Raw genomic sequence first — 24,193 nt, 5'->3', positions numbered from 1 at the left:
CTTTCACTTTGTGCACACACGCTTTACTAGCTAAAAGCTTATTCAATAGATCCACACCAAATAGCACCACAATTTGATATTGCAACAGGCACAAACTGTGCCCTATTCAATCTGTGCCTATTCAGTCTGAATGGTGTTTTAAACCTGTGAAAATGAGATTAAATTATGAGATGTGTTATAAATATATATGGGCCTAGATGGACAGGTATTGTATAATGCTTAACAAGGGAATAAAACTTGAACAAAAACATTGTTGATCTTTCAGTTGTAAAGGAAATGTTTTATTTAAAAATACACTCAACACATTTTATTTACGGTTATATGGTGTGGGACATATGGTTACGGACCACACAGATATTGGGAGAGGAAACCTGCTGTCGCCACTTCATGGATTACTCTTTTCGATTAGCAGCAATGGATCTTTTATATGCACCATCCCACAGACAGGATAACACATACCACAGCCTTTGATATACCAGTCGTGGTGCACTGGCTGGAGCGAGAAATAGTCCAATGGGCCCACCGACAGGGATCGATCCCAGACCGATCGCAAATCAAGCGAACGCTTTACCACTGGGCTACGTCCTGCCCCTCAGTTGTAAAGAGTAAAAAAATTGGTTGACTGGGTGGGGCAAGACATTTGCAGGAAGTATACCATAAGCATGATGAGGCAACAAACAGTTAAACCTGTTTTCTGTAGTATAACCGATGGGTGGAATCACAACTTGTGTAATCATCATGATACAGTATTTGTGTGGCTCCATAATGAAAGGTAATCATATGGGGGTGTGTCATAATCAAAGAGAACCTTATTCCTTGCAAGGTGTATCGATTTCACTCAAAAAATATCCACTGTCATGGAAAAATACAAAACAATCCCAGCATGTCATTGTTGAAAATGTCAGGGAAAACAGGGAACTCTTTTTACATTCCCATATCCAAAAGAGGTTCAGGCACTCCCATCCCGGACCTGGCCTCTGACATGTCTTAACATAATGTAATTGGAACATGTGGTTCATTTATTATTCTAGTTGTAGAGTAGCCAGTGACAGGTTATGTAATAATAGCAGTTATCTTCTTGAAATTATTATTAAAAGCATGTCACAAGTCAGGCAAGGTCAAAATCATAGAGCAAAGTCACTTCTCTCTCAAACTTTAGATAGGGTGAAGTTTTTAACAGCAGGGAGACTTGAATGTTTTTTTAATACAAAAAATAAAATACGCAGGTGCAACTTTTACAATCTGTATTTTAAATTTATCATCTTTCCACATGTCGCCTTCTTTAGAAATAATGAAATGTAATTGAAAAGCACTAATTTAACTGTTTAGAATTCATTCTCTCGCAAGTTTGTCTTCTCATTTAATTTAATAACTTCACCACGCAGAGTATTGTCCAAGTTGATTAATCTACCATGGTCAAGCTTAGATTACCCAGAGGCAGTTAAATGCATTCCACAGCAACAGTTTCTTAACTGATAGTGTGGAGTTGTTAGACTGAATGGGTACTAGTATCCGTGAAAGTGTGAAAATTGTTTATTTGCTGCACCTTGTCACTGTTTAAAAAATAAAATAAATAAATGAAATATAGAATTTACAGTGACCTCTTAAAGAGACATTCCTGAGTTTGCTGCAATTTTTAAGATGTTATCGACTTATAGAGACTGTTTAATGATTGTAATTACATATCAAATATATATATACAAAATTATTTGAAGACAAAATCCAGTTTGGGCTTCTTACAAATATTGAGATGACCAGAAACACATTGAATATACAGACACTGATATTCTAAACAAGAAAATGCATTTAATATGTAAGTTTAATCGTAGAAATATTTTATTAGTCGGAAACATCTTACAATGCAGCAAACTCAGGAATGTCCCTTTAACATGGGTACTTTAGCGACTTGGGGATCCAGTTTATATTATGTGGCCGCTGGGTGTGTAGGACAGGTGGCAGCTTATTACGAGTGCATCTACATTAAAAATGTGCTAGGACATGTTTGCCTGTATTATTTTATAATTTCTGTTTTGTATGTTGAATTTATTAATTATGACAAAGTCTACATAAAACTAGTTAATTACTCCCCACATTTTTTTCACGTCGAAGTCTGCTGCTCCAAAATAAAAAAAAATTAAATGTATTTTCCAGTGGAACATGACCCAAACTCCCTAGAAAAAAATCACTTCGCATAGTCTAAATCCCCACCCTTGTACAATTTCCAGCACATTCGCTTGACAATACCTTTCAACAGTCAGGAGCACCTTTAGGCCAACTATTAGTGCCAGACACGGGTGTTGTCTGAGCTAGACCATCTATCTGTAAGCCTGTCGCATGATTTTGTGGCGCCAGTCTCTCTTCAAACTCTCAGACACTTCACACTTAATTATTATCTATGAATAGGTGTTCCTCAAGTTCTTCACCATTCATCCGTGATTGTGTACATTGCAAGTTATGACACTTTTAAAAAGGCGACACAGATTTCGCCTTACACGTAAGTTACAGTAACTGGCACGGCAAAGTCAGGCTGGTCAGAGCGAAGATTGGGCTCACTTCGTCAGGTCGCGTGAGCCCTGCAAGTAATATTTTTTAGAATTACTGTCTAGGTGTTTGATTTTTTTTTTAAAGTGTCATTGTCAAATATCATAACTGTATGAACTGGTTAACATTGCAAAGTGTTTTTCCAAAGTATTTATCTGAGTTAAGTACCTCACAAGAAAAATGACTAGGGACACATTCCACGAAGCAACTTTAGCTCTAAGATCACCTTAAATGCATAAGGTAGTTATGGACTTAAGGTGATCTTAAGGCTTTGATTGCTTCGTGGAACGGGGCCCAGGCACATTAATCCAATGGTGTCAGAATATGTTGTATACAGTTGCAGATATCACATAGTCCATGAAATGTATCAAGTGACAAGCCTAATTATCTACAAGTATAAGTTAAAGGTGTATTTCAGACAATACCCATTTTACCCAAATAATTGTATTGATTTTGTCAATACTTTTTTTTAAGGCTTGTAAATTTCTCAAGAAATGAAACATTTGTGGAGTGACTCTTAAGGCTTGTAATGTCTCAAGAAATGATACATTTGTTGAGTGACCAGCACTTGAACAATATTGAATGATGCAGACCCTCTGAGTATATATTTGTGGTTGTCCAGAAGACTCCGATAATCACCCGTACTGGAGACAGACGTTACTGTGTCTGCCTGACAGACCATTCATAGTGGGTTTTTTTTAACCTTTTCCTTTGTCCTGTCGATTATCCTAACCTGGGCTCTCATCAAGTGGATCATTGTATCATGTTGTCTTTGTCCATTAGAAACGGTTTTCTTTAATTACTTGTTCAACAGATGCAGACAGTCCTGTGTAGTCTTAGTTATTTTGCAAACGTTGTTGTTTTAAAAATCAAAAGATTTAAAAAAAAAAAAAATCTGTGGGTGTGTGACCAGCCAAAAGTGTTTGTATTTTTCTGTTAAAAAAACCCACACACATAAAAAAAAAAAAGATTTATTTTTTGAAAGACAGTGCCTGTGCTGCAGTAGGCTGGCTCCCACCCAGAGCATGTTTTAGTTTCTCAGTGGTGTTGTATAAGGCCACTATACACCTACCACTTGCTCACTAACCACTAACAACTAACCATTAATCCTCTTAACTTGGACAGATAGCCCATACACATATGGTTGTGTCCAGGATAGCATGCTTGAACTTTTAATTGAATACAAAAATCAAGGTTAATTGTTGTAAAGTAATCCCCAGAAGTATTAAGAAAAGAACAACAATATTTTCTCACATTTAAGATTTCTGTTATACAGGTATTACATTAGTTGCCTTATCTTAAAAATAGGTGCCCAGTAGATTATATTATGGAAAATTCAATAAACCAATTGCTGGAGGGTCACATGGTACAAACAAAATGTGATTGGATTAAAGGCTGAGAGTCGTGAATGTGTGTGGTTCACATCATCAGGCTTTCTGCTAGAAAATAATTTGAGGTACCTAATAAAAATAAAACAGACTGTAAGTGCATCTACTAAGTGGTTATGGGTTTGAAATGTTTTGAAATTGATGGCTGGTTTTCATCTGGTTTGAAGAATTTTAAACAGCAGTTCTTTTACTAAATATATCCATTAATTTACAAGATTTGAGGGTACATAATTTTATCCTCTGTACCCTCTGGCAGAAACCATGATAATGTATGTTATTTCACTGTGTTATTTGATCTTGGAAGTGAAAAGGAAATTATTATTATTTTTTTTTTAATGGTTGAGACATTGTTTCTGTCTTCCATTATACATTTTATGGTTATGAGATTTGTAGCAGAAAGCTCACTTGAGGTGTAATGAGTCATAGGATCAATCACCAAATAGCTATAATTAAAAATGTGTTGAGTGCCGTTAAGACAAATATGTGATGTTATTAAATTTTTAGAAAACTGACATTTAAAACCATTCTAGTTCTTACATCCATAAATTTATATTTATTATGCAAAACCAAAATCCAGCCTGCACTGGTGCAGTATGCAAACTTGTTCATGATTATACATGTATTGCCCATAATTAGTCCTTATATAGTGATTAGAATAGTATGATGTTTGTTTGTGTCTTGTTTGTGCATATGTTTTGCATCCAGTTCCGTATGTGGAATATCTATATGCAATAAAGTTTTTATCTTTTATCTTTATCTTATCCACAAGTTTATCTATTTCTTTCACTTGTGTGAACAACATTTATACATATTAACTCAAATATGGCAGCATAATAAATAAAGATGGCTGTCTCAGTGCATTAAATTTGGAATTACTTGTAAACCACTAAATCCAGCAACAATGTATATAGCCTAGTTGGTGTAGAAACTAGAATGATAACTCGAATACTTTTTCCTATTTATTGGTTAACATGGCTGTTATCTAGTGTTTATCTTGCAGGAAGATAAGTCATGCTGTTAGTGTTTGCAGTGATTGACATTGCAGCACGATTAGATGTTGGTGTGTACCCTTCTGACCTTGATATGTGACTACAAAGCTAAGGTTCCACGGAGGATTCAAGCTTGCATGTGGTTACAGTGATAGAGCCAACACTGATCGTTTTACCAGATAGTTTCATTTTCTCTCAAGATTCAGAGAACAGAAAAGTGAAATTGTAGTTTTGTTAGTTCCACTGATGCAGTCACTTGAATATCAAATATAAATTGATAAAGAAGGCAACTTTCTACTTCACTGTGTTAGACATGAGGTGTTTAATGTTAAAATACAATATAAAAGTAGCAAATTCTAAAAATTGCTTCCTAGAGCTGATAATTTTCAATGTTTTGGTAGAGATTTGTTGAATCTGGTCTTTTATATATAATACATTCTTGATCTTTAAACCTCAAATGTACTTCTAATGTTTACTTTAATTTTAAAGCCTCCACATTTAACACAATAGAGAAAAAAGTGTCAGTATTCTAATCTGTTAATAACATAAATTGACACATGTACATAATATTACTTTAGTAGTTGCTAATAATATCTTGTAAAAAAAAAAAAATTCTAGTATTTCTAGGTTTGGTTTGCCTGTCGGCTTTTTGCTAGAAAATAATTTGAGGGTACATAATAAAAACAAAACAGACCACAGGTGCCCCTACTAGGTGATTATGAATTAGAAGTGTTTTGAAATTGGACACTGCATTTCATGCCCTTTAACAAAATGTAAACAGCAGTTCTTTTGCTGTGATCCATCTAAAAATTAAAACAAAAAATCCATTTATTTCCAAGGTTTTAGAGTACATAATGTTATCCTCTGTACCCTTTGGCAGAAACCTTGCCTGTATCAGATGAAGTTGTTGTCAAGCATGTCCACTTTGTACATGTGCATATTCAAAGTGGTAAAGTGCTTGCTTGATGCGCTGTCGGTCTAGGCTATTTCTCATTCCAGGCAGTGCACCATGGCTGGTATATCAAAGGCTATGATATGTGCTATCCTGTCTGTGGAATGGTGCATATAAAAGATTCATTGCTACTAATAGAAAATGTAACAGGTTTTCTCTGTGTGACTAAATGTCAGAATTACCAAGTGTTTGACATCAATGTGCTCTAGTGGTGTCGTTAAACAAAACAAATTTTAACTTTCCACCACCTTGTGTTGCAGCCAGACCTGATGATGATGAGCCATAAGAATACAGATGGGTGGTATATCTGTCCTATTTACAACCATAAAAGTAATATATTTTTAACTACCCTGCTGTTGAACAAGAATAATTTTCCAATAACATTACAGCATGTGTCCACTTTTTATAGTGACAGAAGTACTGTTAGGTCTTGGGCCTGAAACTGGACTGATTGTATGTGTAATAAATCCATTGTTGTACTAAGCAAACTGGTTGATTTATGGTATCAAAGTGTAATTACTGGCTTCCGCAGTCTGATAACAAGACCCCATGCTTGGTCTTATAAAGGGTTAGAGGTCTGGCAGTACAAATAAGGTTTAATTTTTATGTTTTATCACACGTTCTTAAGAAAACTGCTTTTGGTAGTCTTACATTTTCAATAGTTACATGGGAAAAGGCTTTTCATGAGTGTATTTTGGCATTTTTGGGGAGGTAGTTGTTTCAGATTGTAGACATTTCTTATTTTGCTTTATTTGTACTCATTTTATCTGCACCAATTTTGAATTCTAAACTGCCTCAGTGAGGCTGTAGTAAAAAAAAAAAATTGTTCACCATTTATCAATAAAAAATTATTTTATACCTTTAAATTATTTATTTTCATAATTTACTTGTCATCAAAGTTAGTACAAGTTGACACCACACCAAAATTGTGATTCAAACTGTAGAAAGTGAAATTTAGTAATGAATTTTAAAAAATATAATTAGCTAATACCACTGCTTTTTATATTGAGTTTATAATGGTTAACTATGGCGAAAATGTTGGATATGTTTTCTTATGAACAATAATCTCTTGGGATTTGTCAGTTAATATATAACATGTAGTTGGGTAAGAACATGGTCACATGTCAGTGTTGGTAATTTGTATCTCATGGGATGTGTGGATTCAGACACACATGAGAAATGGCTTCCAAATGTGACTTGGGTCACAGCTTAGTTCAGCTGTTTGTGGAAACATCAAGTACACAATTGGGTTCAAGGTGCATAAACTTAAAGTTAAATGGCATTGCTTCTTGGAGAAGAAGAAATGGCAACACCCACTGTTTACTTGCACTCTCTTATTTTCAAGCATGTCGAGTCTGTGTGTTTCAAGTAATAGACTACTAACTGAACACTGCTTTAATAATGTTAAGTTTGTTTTTGTTTAATGATGCCACTAGAGCACATTGATTTCTTAATCATCGGCTATTGGATTTACATTTTATAGTTCTTAGTTCACTAAGCTCTCATAACTTTGCTATCTCACAGTGCAATGCTAAAAGACTTGCAAAGAGGATGCTTTTTTTTTCTAGCAGAGTCTAAGAGACCATTGTGAATTAGGCCCCTGGTTTAGTTTTAAAGGAAACCAGATACATTTTTCCATTAGTAGTAAGGAATCTTTTGTATCCACTTTTGTAGAAAAGACAGCATATACTATAGCCTTTGATATGTCAGTCGTGGAGCACTGTTTGAGACCGGCAAACCCCATTAATAGATGGATTCAATCCTATGACCCATGCATCTCAGCCGAGCGCTCTAATGACTGAACTAGATCACACTCTAACAAAGTATGTACCGGAAAACAAAATGTGGCAGATACATCTGGCATAAAAATTAATATAATAATTATGGTCACTGTGCTACTGTCTCTCCTCTTCCCCCCCCCCCCCCCCCAAAAAAAAATCAGTTCTGAAACATTAATTTCCAAACAGTAGCAAGGGGTTTATTATTTGCAGTTTTATCACAGAGACAAATTATCATATGCAGTAAAACATGTCTGAACCAGATCATGCTGGGGACCTAGACCAGTTTTGACCGGATTCTGGTTTGTTCAGTGTCCGGTTTACACAGGTTTCACTATAGCATGGTCTTGATATACATGTACACAGAACTTATAACCAACAAAGCGGGTTATTTTACACTGACACTATTTAATCTTTTTATCTTTCATGTAGCTGCTATTTATCAAACATTTTATATTTCTGGTTGACCGATCTTTGTAGTGTGCCAGTTGTCTGATTCCTGCAGTGAATTGTTTGTGACCTATATTTTTGTTTATAATCAAAGCATGGTGGCACATGGTGCAAGAACCTGCAGTTACATGTGATTGGTTCTTTATTGTAGTTCTTTAATATATTGACCTTTTGCTTTTGACATTTCCGTTTACTGTATTGTGGATAAAGCAATGAAAGAGCAACTTGCTATGAATAATATGTGAAATCACTAATCTTGATCTTCATGCATAGATGTTTAAATTTAGAGTCTTTGTGTATATGACATCATGTGGTAATTCATTGTGAGTTGTAATGGGAGAGCAAGTTCTTAAAAGAACATTTGTTGAAGGCTGATGTGAATAAAGAGATAACATTTGTGAGATAGATTTGGGTTTTGCTTGGCTGCAAGTAGTGTCGCGGGCTTCAGTTTACCAATTCTTCATTTCTCCATGGCTGCTTCCATTCTGTGACTATTAATCCTTCTTTTTGTTATATATATTTAGACATCAGTATTTTTTAAATAACTAGCATTACACTGGCATAGGAAGGTGTCAAAAAGTGGGTGGGGCACACTTTTATATTTACACACTTTTACACTCTTATAAAGCAAATATAAAGGCAAAATATCTAAATATCTTGCCCCCCCCCCCCCCCCCCCCCCCACTTCCTACGCCACTGAGCAACAATAAGCTGTGTGAAAAGCTGCTTAAATTGTTTATTGTATCTAAAATGTGTAGTTACATTAAGTGTAGCTAAAGCTATATTATGTGGGGGAGCAGGACATCTGCCATCATCTGGAGGCTGGGTTAGGTTGAAAGATGTAGGCAATTAACCACTGCAGTTAATATTAACAATAGCTAAATGAATATTTAAATGCCAGCTGTTTTATCTTGATATTAGATAATTGCATCACATGCATGTACGTGTGTACCACTACATGTAGGTCGTATTCATAGCAGTAGATGCAGGAACTTTTGGGACTGAGTATGTCTTCATTCTTTGTTTGGACAGGTTTTATACACAGTGTAGTACTGTCAGCTCACTGCACTATTAAAGGACTTGTGTGCTGCTTTGGTGAATCTTGGTTATTCCATGAATCTGTTAAAACACAAGTTGTGCCACAAACACATACATAAAAGCATGGACTTAACAGCATACTACTGACCAAATAAAATGTTTATCAGGTCATTTGTTTTTATTATTGCAGGAATATGAAGATGATCATACGTGCAAGTTAGATGTAGAAGATATTTTAAATTATGATACAGATGAAGAAAGAAGACAATATGCAATGGTAAGTTCCATGTTGCTTATATTTATATATAAATGTATGTGCGTGACACTCACATTGCTTCATACAGCCACTGTTTGTGGTTTACATCAAATCTTCAAAAATTGATTGATCCTAAGCCAATGTGGTTTATAAGAAAAGTAGTGAACTAAAGTCACTGCAAATATTAGCATATGAAAAGCAAACATTTTAATGTGTTTTTTGTCTAATCTTGAAAAAACCTTTACATATGGTTGGTTTCATAATTTTCAGCTGATTTTGAAAAGATTTTTTAAAAACCATGCATAATCCTGTTTGTACACAAGTTGCTTTGAGGACCATCTTTGTAACCTTGTCTGTGTTTGTCAAAAATATTTTGTTCAAAATAAAATGAGTTTTTAATAGGCTTTGGCAAACATCTGACATGATCACTGTTTTAGGGGAGGAATGTAAGCCCAGTGGTGAAGCTCTCTTGGTGTGCAATCTGTCTAGGATCAATCCCCATTATTGAGCCCATTGGGCTATTTCTTGATCCAGCCAGTTCACCACAACAGGTATATCAGTATGTGCTATCCTGATGTAAAAAATCCCTTGCTAATAATGGAAAAATGTTGCAGGTTTCTTCTTTAAGTCTATATATAAAAATTGCCAAATGTTTGACATGCAATAGCCAATGATTAATAAATCAATGTGCTCTAGTAGTGTCGTTAAAAAAAAATCATAAAAAAAATCACTGTTTTAGGTTTGTTCCTTTTTCATTTGGCTTTGTTAAAAATTACCCCCTAGGTCCTTCTTGGATTGTATCATACCTGTGCAGCTATGATTTTTACAAAGATTTAGTTTTTTTTTTATCATAGTACAATATATTCCCATCATGGTGCAAGATACTCACAAAGTTCTGATTTGATCACAGAATATCTAAGTGACTCATAGTGGTGAAATTAATTAAGTACTGAATTATATTTCTTGAGTAAAGTCTGTGTTATCAGTAGTATTTATTTTGGCATGTCATGCAAATTACGGATGTTTGATGTGTTAAAATGATTATCTGTGGATCTGAAGTGATTGAAATGACGGGGAAAGATTGCTGATTTATCAGTCACCTGTCCCCTGCACAGCAGGTTAGGTGTACCTCTCCCAGCTCACCAAGGTCCAAATAGGCTGTAGATAACACCACAGATCTGTGGATCTGAAGTGATTGAAATGACGGGGAAAGATTGCTGATTTATCAGTCACCTGTCCCCTGCACAGCAGGTTAGGTGTACCTCTCCCAGCTCACCAAGGTCCAAATAGGCTGTAGATAACACCACAGATCTGTGGATCTGAAGTGATTGAAATGACTGGGAAAGATTGCTGATTTATCAGTCACCTGTCCCCTGCACAGCAGGTTAGGTGTACCTCTCCCAGCTCACCAAGGTCCAAATAGGCTGTAGATAACACCACAGATCTGTGGATCTGAAGTGATTGAAATGACTGGGAAAGATTGCTGATTTATCAGTCACCTGTCCCCTGCACAGCAGGTTAGGTGTACCTCTCCCAGCTCACCAAGGTCCAAATAGGCTGTAGATAACACCACAGATCTGTGGATCTGAAGTGATTGAAATGACTGGGAAAGATTGCTGATTTATCAGTCACCTGTCCCCTGCACAGCAGGTTAGGTGTACCTCTCCCAGCTCACCAAGGTCCAAATAGGCTGTAGATAACACCACAGATCTGTGGATCTGAAGTGATTGAAATGACTGGGAAAGATTGCTGATTTATCAGTCACCTGTCCCCTGCACAGCAGGTTAGGTGTACCTCTCCCAGCTCACCAAGGTCCAAATAGGCTGTAGATAACACCACAGATCTGTGGATCTGAAGTGATTGAAATGACTGGGAAAGATTGCTGATTTATCAGTCACCTGTCCCCTGCACAGCAGGTTAGGTGTACCTCTCCCAGCTCACCAAGGTCCAAATAGGCTGTAGATAACACCACAGATCTGTGGATCTGAAGTGATTGAAATGACGGGGAAAGATTGCTGATTTATCAGTCACCTGTCCCCTGCACAGCAGGTTAGGTGTACCTCTCCCAGCTCACCAAGGTCCAAATAGGCTGTAGATAACACCACAGATCTGTGGATCTGAAGTGATTGAAATGACTGGGAAAGATTGCTGATTTATCAGTCACCTGTCCCCTGCACAGCAGGTTAGGTGTACCTCTCCCAGCTCACCAAGGTCCAAATAGGCTGTAGATAACACCACAGATCTGTGGATCTGAAGTGATTGAAATGACTGGGAAAGATTGCTGATTTATCAGTCACCTGTCCCCTGCACAGCAGGTTAGGTGTACCTCTCCCAGCTCACCAAGGTCCAAATAGGCTGTAGATAACACCACAGGTCTGTGGATCTGGATTACAACAGCAAAGAGAATTAGTCATGGAATGTTGACTGCACATCTGCATTACCACTGTTACCCCACCTGACTGAGTTTTTGTCTACAGGTTTAACACAGAACTTGGCTACTTTCCCACTGGTTCAAGACACAGTTTTGTTGTTTTTACATAACAGAATTATAGCAGTTTGCTTGATATTACTTAAAAACATGTATAAAGATATGAGCTAACATATTTTCATTCTGTCTTGAAAGCTGATAAATGGTTTAGTAATTGAAATATGTTTTCATAATATCGTGAAATCTCATACTGGTTTCCAGATCCGTAGAAAGAAAAGAAAGAAAGAAAGGAAGGAAGGAAGGAATAAATGAATGAATGTTTGTTTATCAACACCTCAGCAAATATTGTTTATTCAGCATTTATTGCACACAGCCTATATGTTATAGGTATCTTAATATGGCGACATTTGTATGTAATAAATGTGATAAGAAACCTGCAGTCACCACATGAAAATGTGTGGAGGTGCCTTTGTTTATGGGTGCCAATTCAAGAAAGCATTTATTTAGCAAGCAGTGGGTCTTTTTTTTCTTGGAGTGCTCGCCTTAGAATCAAACCCCCTCAGTGGGCCCATTGTGTTTATTGCTCTTCTAACCAGTACCCACAACTGGTGTATCAAATGCCTTGGTATGTGCTGTCCTGTCAATGGGAAAAGTACATATAATGCTAACAGAAAATGTAGCTGGTTTGCTGTGGAGACTTTGTCAAAATTACCAAATAGCCAATGATTAATTTACTAATTGTGTTATAGTTTTTATATTCTTTAAGTTTGTTTGTTTTGTTTAACGATACCACTGGAGCACATTGATTAATTAATTATTGGCTATTGGATGTCAAACATTTGGTAATTCTGACTTGTAGTGATTCTTTAACTACAATTTAGACAGCAGGTTCTGGAGTTATAGTTGATATCCCAGTGCAGACTCGCGGACATTACGTGTAGGTCTGATGCCTGACTTACAAGTAGATGTATTAAGTTATCATGGTATCTTTCACTTGGGTATTTAAGGATGTTTATGTTCTTCCATATCTCTTGGACTATGTATATAATAACAAAAATACACTTTCTTCTTACTTATTAAAATCATTTTATGTTTAGGATTTCCAGAACTAGGACTGTTATCTGTATTGCTTATAGAAATACCAGTAACAGTATATCTTTAAGAAGAATATTTTCACTTTATTTGTTCAGCTCCCTGTGTTGATAAAGAACGTATTTGCTTTGGTCAATAATTTTTTTATCAAGCGTTAATCAAAACTGTTTATTGAAAAGGTTTGTTTAACCAAATACATTAATACTCTTTCTTCAAAAGCTCTGTCAACAGCAAAGTGGATATGAATTCAAATGGTCTTGAAAATTATACCAGTCTGAATATTAGGTCAGCAGAGTAATATGTTAGTTATGATAGTAGGCAGGTCAGTGACTATACCTGAGATGTATTTGTTTTATGATGTCTGCCATGTACAGAGAATACTGATTAAGTGTAAACTTTCAAACAAGGGAGTTGTGTGAGACAGTTAGAATAATCACACATCAAGGCCTTTAATAATAGCAGGCATATAGCAGTAATTGAAATAGTAATTTATTTTTTTGTTAATCAGTGATTCTGTTAAAGGAGATTGTTCTTTGTTCCCCTTCCACTGTGAAAGGTTAGTTTGTTTTGTTTAAAGACACCATTAGAGCACATTGATTTATTATTATCAGCTATTGGATGTCAAACATTTGTTAGGGGTGTAGACTGGGGGGGGGGGGTGTTCAGATGAACACACCCCCACCCCCACCCCCCCACTGAAGGAAATGGTCCACTTTCAGAGCTAAAACATACAGGTTTATACATATGGAGTTTCTAGTGGTGCAAAAACAAAATAGAAAAAGGGTTCACTTGGTTCATATTTGAAAAACACACACACCCACCCCAGGCCAGATCACGCTATGTCCCTGCAAGGGATCTTTTATATGCACTTTCCCACAAACAGGACAGCACATACCACAGCCTTTGATATACCAGTCATGGTGCACTGGTTGGGATGGGGGAAAAACCCAATCACAGAATGAATCAATTGAGGTAATTCGATCCTACGATGCAAACACCTCAGGCGATAACTCCCTTCCCATCTTGATTATTACTAAATTTCATCTCTCTTAGGTCCAATATTTGTGTAATTTGTTACAAGAAGGGAACATTGACACCTCAGCACATTTCTAAATCATGGCTACTACATGCAGTATAAGACAGCTATAAGCAGAATTTTCAATGGAGTGTGTGCAAATATCTCATGAAGGGATCAACAATAGCAAACACACCCCCCCCCCCCCCAAACAAAAAAAACACCCCCACAACAACAAAAAACCCTTTACATAACATTGTTTAATTTGATACAGATGTGGACTTTAGATAATTTGGGGGTGTACACACCCATTGCACCCTGTCCCCCACCCCCCTCCACGTACAGGCCTGCAAGGTGTCAACCATATGGTAATTGTAACTCTTTGTCTCAGAATGGGAGAAGAAATCCACTTCAGCTACCTTAATGTCATGTATTGTTTGCTAATAACTACATTTTCTGTTTATTGCTATCCACATTTCACTTGTTATCTTTGTTGCCTGACATTTTTATGTTCTTAAAAGACACATTAAAACTGTATTGGGGCTATTTCCATGTGTATTTGGGGGGGGGGGGGGGGGGGGGGGGTAAATGGTGTGGGATCAGCTACTATAAACAGTTAATTTTTTTATGCACATGATTTTTCAGCATTTTGCACATGGAAAATGGCCCTTAACCAGCAATTTAAGGAACTAGCAAAATTAACTTTTTTTACAGTTATATAATTTGTTTGATGTTTTTTTAATATTGCATACATACATGTAGCAGAAGTGGGGGTGGGGTGTTTAATGACCACTAGAGTACATTGATTAATTAATAATCAGCTATTGGATGTCAAGCGTTTGCTTCAGAAAAAACCACCTACCTTTTTGTATTAGCCGTAAGGATTCTTTTATATGTACTTTTTCATAGACAGGATAACACATACTATGACATTTGATATGCCAGTCATGACTGTTAGGATTAGGGGAGGGGAGAATCTTGCTAAAATCTTGCATAAAGACATATAAAACATATTTTAAAAAATTATTTTATTTTATTAAAGCCGCACACCCTAGTTCCATCCAGCGAAAATAAATTATAATTTGGTTAATCTACAAACCTGTAACACACTTAGATCACGTTTTTATCAAATGGAGTGAAAAAGCAGGTTTTATATCGATAAATACCATGGGAATCCCCATGTCCCAATTGCTTGAAATAATTTTGAAAGTTAGTATTCTGATGTCACCGGTAGATGTCGCTCGAAGCACAACAATGCCTACGTCACGACAAATTTCATAGAGTGCGCACAGACTTGGGGTGCGTTCTTTTCACCTCTCCTGGACATGTTCCAACCATTCTGTCCTGGTTGTATCCCCTCTCCAGATATCGTAAGACTTAGCAAAATTATTGGTTTTAAGGGTTTGTAACGTTTTGTATTGAGACACTTACTTGTCTGAACTTTATAATTACTGAAAATGTCCACGAACTGTGAAGAAAAATCTCACAAATGAACAACAAGCAAACGACAACAAATCGGATGTTGATTGCGCGAACCGTGCATGAGAAAACAAACTGAACCAAAAATGATAACGGTCACGTGGTATACCAACGTCTGTGACGTTTACACAGGAAGATTCGCTCGAAAAATAGATTGGACCTCGCTTGCTTAACGTTTTTTTCTCGAGTGCACGCCTGTTGTTAAGAAATACAAAAAATGCATTTCGTGGTTTTACAAACATCAGGATTACCAGGATTACCAAAAAGCACTTCAGGTGAATGGAAATGTGTATTCTAAATAATAAAATGTAAGTAAAGTGCAATTTTATTTGTGAAAAAATGGGTTTAATAGCGAAAAACAACGCCGTAATGGTTAACAACTAGCCGTAACTAGGGCGTGTCCCTTTAATTTGGGTTTTTTATGCACTGTCTGATTGCACAATAATTACTAAATATTATCTTATGTTGACTAAGGACCCCTATAAACATCTACAAATTATTATTTTTATTATTTGCTGCCAATAGCACCACAACATTTCAAGCAGATTTATTTTATTTTGGTCCTTTTCTTTTCTTAGTTATCAGCTGTTAGTGAATGTTTCCATATTATTAACCAGCAAGTACACCACGACTGGTACATCAAAGGCCATGGTATGTGTTATCCTGTCTTTGGGATGGTGTATGTAAAAGATCCCTTGCTGCTAATCAAAAAGTGTAGTCCATGAAGTGGCGACAGTGGGTTTCCGGCCTCAATATCTGTGTGGTCCTTAACCATATGTCTGATACCATATAACCATAAATAAAATGTGTTGAATGTGTCGTTAAATAAACAATTTTCTTCCTTCCTTCCATATTATTAATGTAAAACATGGACCATACTATTACAGTATATGCAAAATAGTAATTCCTAGTATGTATAATGAATCGTCTCACTATTAGTCAAATCCTATATAAATCAGCCCTGATTGAAAGATAATAGTGGCATGGTAAAGATTTGTCCAAAACATGAATTATTTCAGATTTATAGTGTGAGTTCAAGCGTGAATAGGGATTTGATGTTCTCATATCCAATCATTACTGAATCACGCTATATGTTCGTGTTATAGAATTCTTTGTGTGTCAGGATTTATTATGTAAATGGCAAACCCAGTAACCAGGAAGTGACAACGTGATACATTTTAATATAATGCAAATAAATATAGTTATTCTCCTGTGCGTGTTATTTTTGTCAGAGCATTCAAAAAAGGGAGTGGAATTTAACTCAGGAACACAACACCCTTGAGGTACAGAGGTCACATGATACATTCGTGTCAGTAGACTTTATTATTCCAACCAAATTGGATTTTTTTTTTAAAGTTTAGTTTTAAAGTTTAGTTTTAAATTGAAATACATTATTTTGAATATCTTTTTACAACTCTCATTATAACCACTGAACTTCTGTGCTGGACAAGCAGCCCAAATAGTTGTGCTTGAAATATATAATTAGATATAAGCCAGAGTTCGACAAATAAACTAGCACTCGGTCCGGGCTATTGAATTTTTCCTCTGGACTAGTGAGAATTATCAACTGTTATTCATAAGGCACTAGCCAAAGTTGCTGTGAAGTCTAGTGACTTTCTCAAACTTCTGTCGAATACTTTATAAGCATAACTATACATGTGGAATTATGTGTGTAACATATAGTAAAAGCTACCAAGTAGACAGTTTTTAGGACATTAAGGCTTTGTTTTAGGAATTGTTTTCATTTAATTTTTTGTACTGTGGTACAGTTCCATGCCCCCCCCCCCCCCCTTCCCCCACACCATATATAGCCTTGTAAATATTATACAAAGAAAAATTTGGGTTAACAGTGTTACATGTTAAAATGCTTCATATGTGTATCTGTTTCTCCATACATTTGTCCAACAAGTGCTCCAGCAATAATTTATAAGAGTTCTGCTATCTTGACATTTAGAAAATGCCAATGTAAAACACCAACAAAAAACTAATTAAAAGAAGTACCCTTTTTGGTGACAGACTATTTCTTTTTCTCTATCTCTAGACCCATGTGTGTTCATTTACCGTGCTCATGTATATATATTAAATTATATGCTTGGGTGTTGGTAAACAATCTTTTCTTTTTTACCATTTGCCATCAGCATGTTTAGGTACATGTGCATTCAGCTTGTAAAATTTTAAATCTTTTTATGTGGCATGATTATTGTATTTCTATCAGTACGATTGTGTAAATCCAATTTCCTGCTGGCTTAGTAGACCTGGGTTGAGGAGAAATCAATTCTTCATACAGTGTGAAGTGCTTTCTATTGAAACTGTTCACAATTATTTACCTACGGAGATATGCATGTGGAATTTTGATGGTGACAAATTACTGCAAGATTTACATTATATAACTGAATACACAGTTTGTGTTACTGAGCCCAATATGTATGGCTTTTTTTTACATGTACTTTAATGCATTTGTTCTACACACAAAGACACATTGGTATTGTATATGTGTGAGAAGTGATGCAGGATTTAGCTCACTTGTAAAGCGCTTGCTTGATGTGCAGTCACTTTAGGTTCGATCCCTGTGGGTGGACCCCTTGGGCTATTTCTCGTTCCAACCAGTGCATCATAATTGGCATATCAAAGGCTGTGTTAATGTGCTATCCTGTCTATGGGCTAGTGTATATAAAAGATCCCTTGCTATTAATGGAAAAATGAAGCAGGTTTCGTCTCTAAGACCGTCAAAAGTACCAAATGTTTGACATCCAATAGCTGATGATTAATAAATCAATGTGCTCTACTAGTGTCGGTAAATGAAACAAACTTTAACTTTAATGGTGGTATCTTAGGTTGAAGCACACTGATCTGGGCATGTACATCAGTTACCTGGAATGGGCGGGATTTAGCTCAGTTGGTTGAGTGCCTGCTTGAGGTACTTGCATAGCAGGATCGAACCACCTCGGTGGATTCATTCAGCTGATTGGGTTTTTTCTCCCAACCAGTGCACAACAACTGGACAAAGGCCATGGTATGTGTTTTTCTGTCTATGGGAAAGATCCCTTGCTGCATTAGAAAAAATGTAGCGGGTTTCCTCTGATGACTAAGTGTCAGAATTACCAAATGTTTGACAACCAGTAGCCGATGATTAATTAATCAATAGTTACCTGGGTTATCTGCCTGGACACAGATGTCACAAGACTTTATTTGGTAAACCTCGGCCCTCTATTGCATTATCTACACTTCACAATGGTGACAGATTCTGTTTATAAAACAGTTTACTTTCACACTTACATTTTAAACTCTTTTAGTTATGCCAGTTTATACTGAAGTGTTTTAGCTAGCTAAGCTGGTTTAAAGTGTAATTTGATTGCAGCTTTATACATGCCGGCTGATCGTTTATACACATTGTTCTATAAACAGGACATTATACTAGTATTATACACTGGTGTAGGGAGAGGGGGGGAAGGGGGCATATGCCCCCCACTTTGTGGGAGCAGAGATGGGTTTTTTTTATACATTTATACATGTATTTATATATGTGTGTGTGTGTGTGTGTGGCCCCGCCCCCACACTTTTTGGCACCTTCCTACGCCCGTGGTATACCATGACTTCAGTATACAGATCTAGCAATGACACAGCATAACGATTTGCATCCTAGTCACAAGTATCATCTTTTAAACAAACAATGCCAATATATCCTCTTCCTGCTGTTTTAAGTATCGGTTAACATGCTGTGAAACATTATGCATCAAATTTACGAAAGATGAACTTCACAAATTATTTTTAGATGCATTTCGAGTGTTAAACGCATCTAAAATATGACACGTGTGCATACGGCGTAACACCTGCATATGTCATAAATTATGAAATGTATGTTGCTGTTTAGTGAAGCTGAATGTGACTCGGGGATAAACTTAATACCTTTCACAACTTTGCACCTATGGTATATTTTTGTGTCCGAGAAGTAGATGAGAAATTTTTATTATCAATGGTGGTTCTTTTCATTTCTTAGTTTAACACATATAACTGTCATAGTATTGATGTGTAATATGTTTTCTAATTGCATCTGCATTTGTATCTGATATTCAGCAATATCTCACAAAATGAACATTGTTTTGTAAAAATATATAAAATTTAAGACAATTGGAATTTGGAACTACTTTGAATAGGATGAATTAGCAATAGTTTTGATGACTCAGTCTGATCAAAATATTTGTACTAGATTCTATGATAATTAGATTGTATGCTTTTTGGCAAACCTTCAAAGATGTATGTATATTAATATAACTCAACAAATGCTAATTTTTTAAATTATTTAATGCCAGTCTGTCTAAATCTTTTTTTTCTTCTATCCAGCACATCTTAATGTGTTAGTCATCATGGATATGCCACTCAAGTTTTTATGTCTTTTTTATTTTATTCCCCCCCCCCCCCCCCCCCATCGGTTCATGTGTTATTTATAGGTTGTGTTGTTTTAAAGTCAATTTATTTGTTTTGATAATAGAATTGATTTTACTCAGCTTTTGTTTGCCTTGTGTGTGACATATGGTAGTGACAGAGTCCTAGATTGTTCAATGACTGTGGAGTGTGATTTACTCAGCAGCTGTGCATGTTGCTTGATTACAAAAAGTGTTAGCTCAACTGGAACTATCATCTGCATTTACACACAGTTATGGGCAAATATTGTACACGTGATTACTATAGTTCATCCCATCCTCCTACAATAATGGGTTTTTTTTGTAAATAGTTTCAGTTTGGTTTGATGTAAGAAGAAAAGTAAATGTGTTTTAAAAATAACAAAAAAAACTCAACTATTTTTGTGTGCAGTTCAGAAATCATTCGCCTCAGAAATTTGTAGTAAATTCCATAGTATGAATAAAAGGCATTCCCTGTGGGAAGGACTATAGACAGTTATTAGTACTGGTATAAGTGACTGTTCTTTTTTTGTAACACAACAAGAAGTGAAATTATTTTTAATTCAGGGACAGGACATACACATACACATGTAGTCCATTGGTAAAGCAGTCACCTGATGAGGGGTCTGTGGGCCCATTGGGATATTTCTTGTTCCAGCTAGTACACTGTGACTGATATATCAATGGACATGGTCTGTGCTATCCTGTCTGTGGGATGATGCATATAAAAGATCCCTTGATACTAATGGAAAAATTTAACTGCTTTCCTCTCTAAGACTGTCATAATGACCTAATGTTTTACATCCAACAGCTGATGATTAATAAATCAGTGTGTTGTATTGTTCCATCCAGTGCACCGTGACTGGCATATTAAAGGTCGTGGTATGTGCAATCCTGTCTGTGGAATGGTGCATATACAAGATCCCTTGATACTAATAGGAAAATGTAGTGTGTTTTCTCTTAAGACTGTCAAATAACATCCAATAGCCAATGATTAATAAATTAATGTGCTCTAATTAAACAAAATAAACTTAACTTTTCAATGTGCTGTAGTGGTGTCATTAAACAAAACAAACTTTAACTTTATTTTTAATTCATACTGTATTAAATTATCAAAGACTTAAGAAGAGATATTCAGTCAACTCCCTTCGTTCACACAAAAACAAAAAGTGTGTTTTGTTTAACAACACCACTAGAGCACATTGGATGTCAAACATTTGTTAATTTTAATGTCCAGTCTTGGAGAGAAAACCTGCCACTTTTTTTTTCATTAGTAGCAAGGGATATTTTATATGCATCATCCCACAGACAGGATAGCACATACCATGGCCTTTGATATACCAGTCATGGTGCACTAGCTGGAACAAAAAATAGCCCAATGGACCCACCAACGAGGATCAATCCTAGACTGACCGCGCATCAAGTGATCTTTCACCTAAAGTGCACTGTTTTATATTGGGTTTATGTTCATATTGAGAGCTAATTTAATATGAAAAATGTTCATAACTTTAAATATGCACATACTTATAGTCTCTTTTTAGACAGTATTTCCCCATTTAAACATCACAGAATTTAGTCTCACTCTATTATAATTTTATCCAAATGTGTTATCTGTCTGTCAATTAACCAAACTAGAGTCTGCACCTTTAACAGACCTGTAGGAACAATATCTGGAGTGGGTGGGGTCACAGTCTGTAGTGAGAGGGCCAGTCTCTAGTAGGGGGCAGCACAAGCCACATATTTATCTTTGTTTTTATAGAGTAGGACAAAATAAACATACATTTTAATTCTCAGGTGGAATAGACACAGGCCCCCTGCCCCACAAACACACACACACCTATATACACACACACACATACACACACACACATACACACACACACATACACACACACACATACACCTACACACACACATGCAAGTTTATTTTGTTTAACGACACCACTAGAGTACATTTTATTAATCATCTGCTATTGGATACATGTCAAACATTTGGTAATTTTTACATATAGTCTTAGAGAGGAAACCTGCTACAATTTTCAATTAGTAGCAAGGGATCTTTTATATGCACCCTCTCACGTACAGTATAGCCTTTGATATACCAGTCGTGGTGCACTGGCTGGAACGAGAAATAGCCCAATGGGCCCACCAACTGCGCATCAAGCGAGCGCCTTACCACAGGGCTATGTCCCACCCCAATATACAGAGAATGCCATGTACTGTTTAATTGGTACTTACAGTTTATTGAGGAACGATACATAAATATTTTATGTCACGGTGTGAATACAATCTTGGGTTCAAAGGGTGTGTCCTTTTTATATTGTTATTTGACAATATCTGACCATGCAGTCGATACTGTATTATTTCACATCAGCTGCAAATCTATACAATGATTATGCGAGTTCTAGTGTTAGGATGGGTGTGTCAAAATCTGTATCATTTCTCTCAGCATGAAACCTAGCAGCCCATTGTCAACAGAGTTACTGCCGTGATGAATTGTCCAGTCCGTCAATATTCAGTATTGATCACGTCTTGGGACCTTTCCAGCTAACTATCCACATATCAAATAAACTTGACAGTAGACTTGATTGGTCTGTTTCATGAAATAGTTTAATAACGGGCTTATTTCAATCATACTGTCACTCTTCAACAGATGGTATTCAACTTGTTAATTAAACTATGAGTAATACATGTATTAATAACGGTTACTGGTAAACCTTTACTTTTAATGAGTGCATGGTATTTGCTTTAATGTATAATAATAATAATAATGAGCATATTATACAATGTAATTATTTCTTTGTGCATATACCCCTGTTTATAGATTTTATCTCCCATCTTTCTGTCTGTCTGACTGACTGTTCCACATGTAGTTTTCTGGGCATTTGTTTTACAATGACTCAATATTTTGAGTTGACATTTTGTATATACAGTTAAACTCCTCTGAACCGGATACCCTTGGGACCAAGTAAAACATCCACTTTTAAAAGGTATCCGGTTTAGAGAGGTTCTCTTCTGTACAGATATTTAAAAGGGGGCCACACAAAACATCCGGTTTTGAGGGAATTTCAGTTTACCGAGGGTCCAGTTTTGAGAGGTTTCACTGTAGCTATTACTGATCAAGTTTGACTTTCATGGTGATTTACACATTTTTGGCAGAGTTAGTTGGGAATATGTTCTGCTTGTTAAAAATAAATATTTTATCAGTGTTTACATGTCAGGCAAATGCTTCACCAGTCATGGCTAGTTGAATCTAAAAATGACTGGACCTATTGTAAGTGCATTTTATAACAATTATAGAAATCCTGTATATGATAATTGTTTTTAATTTCTGGTGGATTTTTTGTCATAGTTGTCAAATTTGAGAACATTATCCTTCAATAAACAGCAGAAAACTAAATTCATATTTCAAAATACTCATAAAAAAAAAAAAAAATGACATCAAATTTTCTGTGATGACATTTTATAACATTAATGTTTTTAGTGATATCATCCAATTAGAATCAAGTAAATTGTATATAATGAGAACAGACTAAATATATATTATTAGTTATGTGGTCAATTTATATTTAAGTGTCATTTTATTTATATAATTATTCTGCACATGCTTAATTTTGACATTTTGTACAATACAAATATTGATTTCAATCTCTCTCTCTGTCTCTGTCTCTGTCTCTCTCTCTCTCTCTCTCTCTCTCTCTGTGTGTGTGTTTTTGTGTGTGTGTCTCTCTGTGCCTCTCTGTCTGTGTGTGTGTGTGTGTCTCTCTCTCTCTCTCTCTCTCTCTCTCTCTCTCTCTCTCTCTGTGTGTGTGTGTCTCTCTGTGTGTGTGTGTGTGTGTGTGTGTGTGTTAGACCTTATAAATAGTGGTTTGTGTTCTAACTCACAAATATAAATAATATATTGCGCAGAGTTTAACTTTGTTTATTGTTTCTTTCTAGGAATGTTTAACAGATGTCCCCAAACCAAGGGAGGAAGTTAATGTGAGTATCTTCCAGTAGGCTGCACGTCATTACGTCTGTGTAATAAATCCAAGCGCTTGCATCTGCTGTAATAAATTCACTGACAGATGTTCTGCAGGTCGTTCTGACCATATGTTAACTATTAGTTGTGTATGCATTTATACATTTGTGTTTGGGAAACGTACATACCCACAATGCATTTATACATTTGTGTTTGGGAAACGTACATACCCACAATGCATTTATACATTTGTGTTTGGGAAACGTACATACCCACAATGCATTTATAAATTTGTGTTTTGGAAATGTACATGCCCATAAGCCACACTTATGTGGTTTTATACTTCAGTGGAGTTTTTGACCATATAAATATTTTCAGTTTTAGTATATACTTTTTTGTGTGGAAAGGCCTATAATTTATTAAACA

General features: G+C 36.0%; 1 protein-coding gene across 1 annotated transcript in view; it reads left to right on the top strand.

Moving 5' to 3' along the window:
- The window catches only part of LOC121371058 (protein phosphatase 1 regulatory subunit 14C-like), a 69,483-nt gene that overhangs the window by 35,607 nt on the left and 9,683 nt on the right, over positions 1–24,193 (top strand). The window contains exons 3-4 of the mRNA XM_041496679.1: positions 9,327–9,413; positions 23,746–23,787. Coding sequence (XP_041352613.1) covers positions 9,327–9,413; positions 23,746–23,787 — 129 coding nt within the window. The remainder of the gene's footprint in view (positions 1–9,326; positions 9,414–23,745; positions 23,788–24,193) is intronic.

The sequence above is a fragment of the Gigantopelta aegis genome, chromosome 4 (assembly GCF_016097555.1).
Source record: "Gigantopelta aegis isolate Gae_Host chromosome 4, Gae_host_genome, whole genome shotgun sequence".
Lineage (NCBI taxonomy): Eukaryota > Metazoa > Mollusca > Gastropoda > Neomphalida > Peltospiridae > Gigantopelta > Gigantopelta aegis.
The sequence above is the reverse complement of the archived record's forward strand: the minus strand, read 5'-3'. Positions and strand labels throughout refer to the sequence as shown.